The sequence below is a fragment of the Arachis hypogaea genome, chromosome 6, assembly GCF_003086295.3.
Source record: "Arachis hypogaea cultivar Tifrunner chromosome 6, arahy.Tifrunner.gnm2.J5K5, whole genome shotgun sequence".
NCBI lineage: Eukaryota > Viridiplantae > Streptophyta > Magnoliopsida > Fabales > Fabaceae > Arachis > Arachis hypogaea.
Genome location: NC_092041.1, coordinates 17662538 through 17664790, shown reverse-complemented (window position 1 = coordinate 17664790; position 2253 = coordinate 17662538). Strand labels below are relative to the sequence as shown.

The 2253-nt window shown below is 36.2% G+C and overlaps 2 protein-coding genes across 2 annotated transcripts; both read right to left on the bottom strand.

The window, feature by feature from the left end:
* Positions 1-203: 203 nt before the first annotated feature.
* Positions 204-1381, bottom strand: LOC112805385 (uncharacterized). Its single transcript, XM_025847775.1, has 4 exons — positions 1298-1381; positions 973-1216; positions 413-892; positions 204-313 (listed from the first exon to the last, which is right to left on the bottom strand). The coding sequence occupies exons 1-4, from the start codon at positions 1379-1381 to the stop codon at positions 204-206; spliced, it is 918 nt and encodes a 305-aa protein (XP_025703560.1).
* Positions 1382-1408: 27 nt separating this feature from the next.
* Positions 1409-1926, bottom strand: LOC140173627 (uncharacterized). The gene is made up of 2 exons (XM_072198123.1): positions 1782-1926; positions 1409-1704 (listed from the first exon to the last, which is right to left on the bottom strand). Exons 1-2 carry the CDS (start codon positions 1924-1926, stop codon positions 1409-1411), a joined length of 441 nt encoding a protein of 146 aa, XP_072054224.1.
* Positions 1927-2253: the final 327 nt, after the last annotated feature.

Here is a 2253-nt window from a genome sequence, read left to right as displayed (position 1 = left end):
TGCAGAAAAATTGCAAATATAATAAACTATAAAATCTATCTATATAAGCAACTTTCTAGTCATAAAATATCTAATTAATATAGCAAATATAGTAGCAAATTTAGCATATAAATATAACATCAATTTCATATCATAACTCAAAAGTCATAAGCAAGCCATAAAATAGAAGACATAAAACATAAAAACTATAAACCATCTACACTCTAGCTCTCATTAGATTCATCCAAATTAACACGATTATTATCGTGTCCCTCTACCCCCTCATCATCCTCTGATTCATTATCATTGAATTGAATCTCCTCTTCTTGTTTTTCTTCATTTTCAGAATCATCTTCATCTTCAAATTCTGGTTCTTCTTCCTCTTCCACAATTACTGATTTTCCTTTTCCTTTTTTTGAAGCCTTAGACCCACTTGGTCCACCCTTTGCACCACCTCTTACAATTGCAGGTTCTTTTCTATTTTTATTTTGTTGTCTTCTAGTATATGTTGTAGGCTCATGTCCTCTCATTGCTTCAAAAACAAGGTTCCAACTCAAAGTGTTGTCATCTTGATGAACCAAATCAGCATCATCATCCATATTATCATCATCTCGAAAGGTGGCAGTCTCAATTTCTCCCACTAACCACTCATTACACTCATCAATGTCATTGAGTGCAATAGGGTCAACTTCATCTTTAAGGTTGTACCTCTCGATGAATTGTTGATTATACTTTATGAAGACCAAACATTCCATCCTTTCATGATCAAGCCTATTTCTTTTCTTAGTATGAATATGCTCAAATATACTCCAATTGCACTCACATCTAGAAGCACTACAAGTCAAGCTCAAGATCTTGATAGCAAGGTCTCGCATGTTTGGAGCTTCATGCCCATATGTCTGCCACCAAAATGCTATAAAATTAAAATAAATTTGTCTAAGCCTTTAATCGAACTAAATTTATAAAGCTTTGTAAAATTTATAACAATCTTACCGGGTGAAAGCTTTTTCCTTTGAGATTTTATAAAGGATGATCCAAAATGTCCATAGCCAGCCTTATATAGTGCTTGCTCCTCCAATATCTTCTCTTGCACAGCTATACTTGGCACCAATCTAGTGATGCACTCAAACCACCCCTTTGTAACTTCTAAATCCAACTCAATGCGAGGATTATCATAAAACAACTCCGGATTCAGAAAATGACCAGCAGCATGCAACTGACGATGAAGTTGGCAATTCTATCTTTTGTCAACGATTTTAAAAACTTCAGAATATTTGCTCATATCATTAGAAAATATTTTCATGATGCATTCATTTGCCTTCTCCATTGCTTCATATATATAACCCATTGGTGGCTTCTTCTCCCCATCAACAAGTCGAAGCACCCGAACAAGAGGCCCCATGATCTTAAGGGTGTACTTGACATGATTTCAAAAGGAGGGCCTAATAACAATCTTTATTGTCTCCCTCCCCTTTGCCTCCCTCGACAACTTATTCTTTACCCACTCATCTGAAGTGAACATTCTTCTTAGATTTTCTTTCTTCTCATAAAGTCTTTCCAAAGAGAGAAATGAAGTGGCAAATCGGGTGACTACATGCCTCACCAATTCCTTGCCATTTGTGAATGGTCTCAACATGGATAAAGTGCTAGAGTGACTATAAGTAAAGCTAACCAAAGAAATGGCACTTTTTATGGTTTTTTGGATTAATGGTAACTTTCCAATGTCTTCAAGCATCAAATCAAACAATGGGCAGAACATGGGATCCAAAAGAAATTCGGTCTTTTCTCCATCAGCAACTTACCGGCTAAAACATAGTTGCTCCCGTTGTTAGTTACAACTTGAACAACATTTTGCTCCCCAATTTTCTCAACAATACCATCAAGAAGCTCAAAATTTTTTTCATCCGTCTTCACATAATCAGAGGCATCAATAGACTTAAAAAACATTGTTCCAGTAGGAGAGTTTACAAGAAAATTATAATGCTCCATTGTCTCTTATCCGTCCAAGCATCTGACATAATAAAGCAGTCATACTTTTTCCATTGTTCCTTATGACCCTTCAAAAAGTCTTTGGTGTATTTTAACTCCTCATTAAGGAGTGGAACCCTTAAAGCATGATAACTGGGAGCAGGTAAATTAGGACCAAAGCTTCCAACAGCCCACAACATTTCTTGAAAACTCTTCAACCTCACTGGATTCAATGGAATCCCAGCTTGGTAGAACCACCGGGCTATGTATTGATGAACTCTACGAACCACTTCCTTATTACATGCT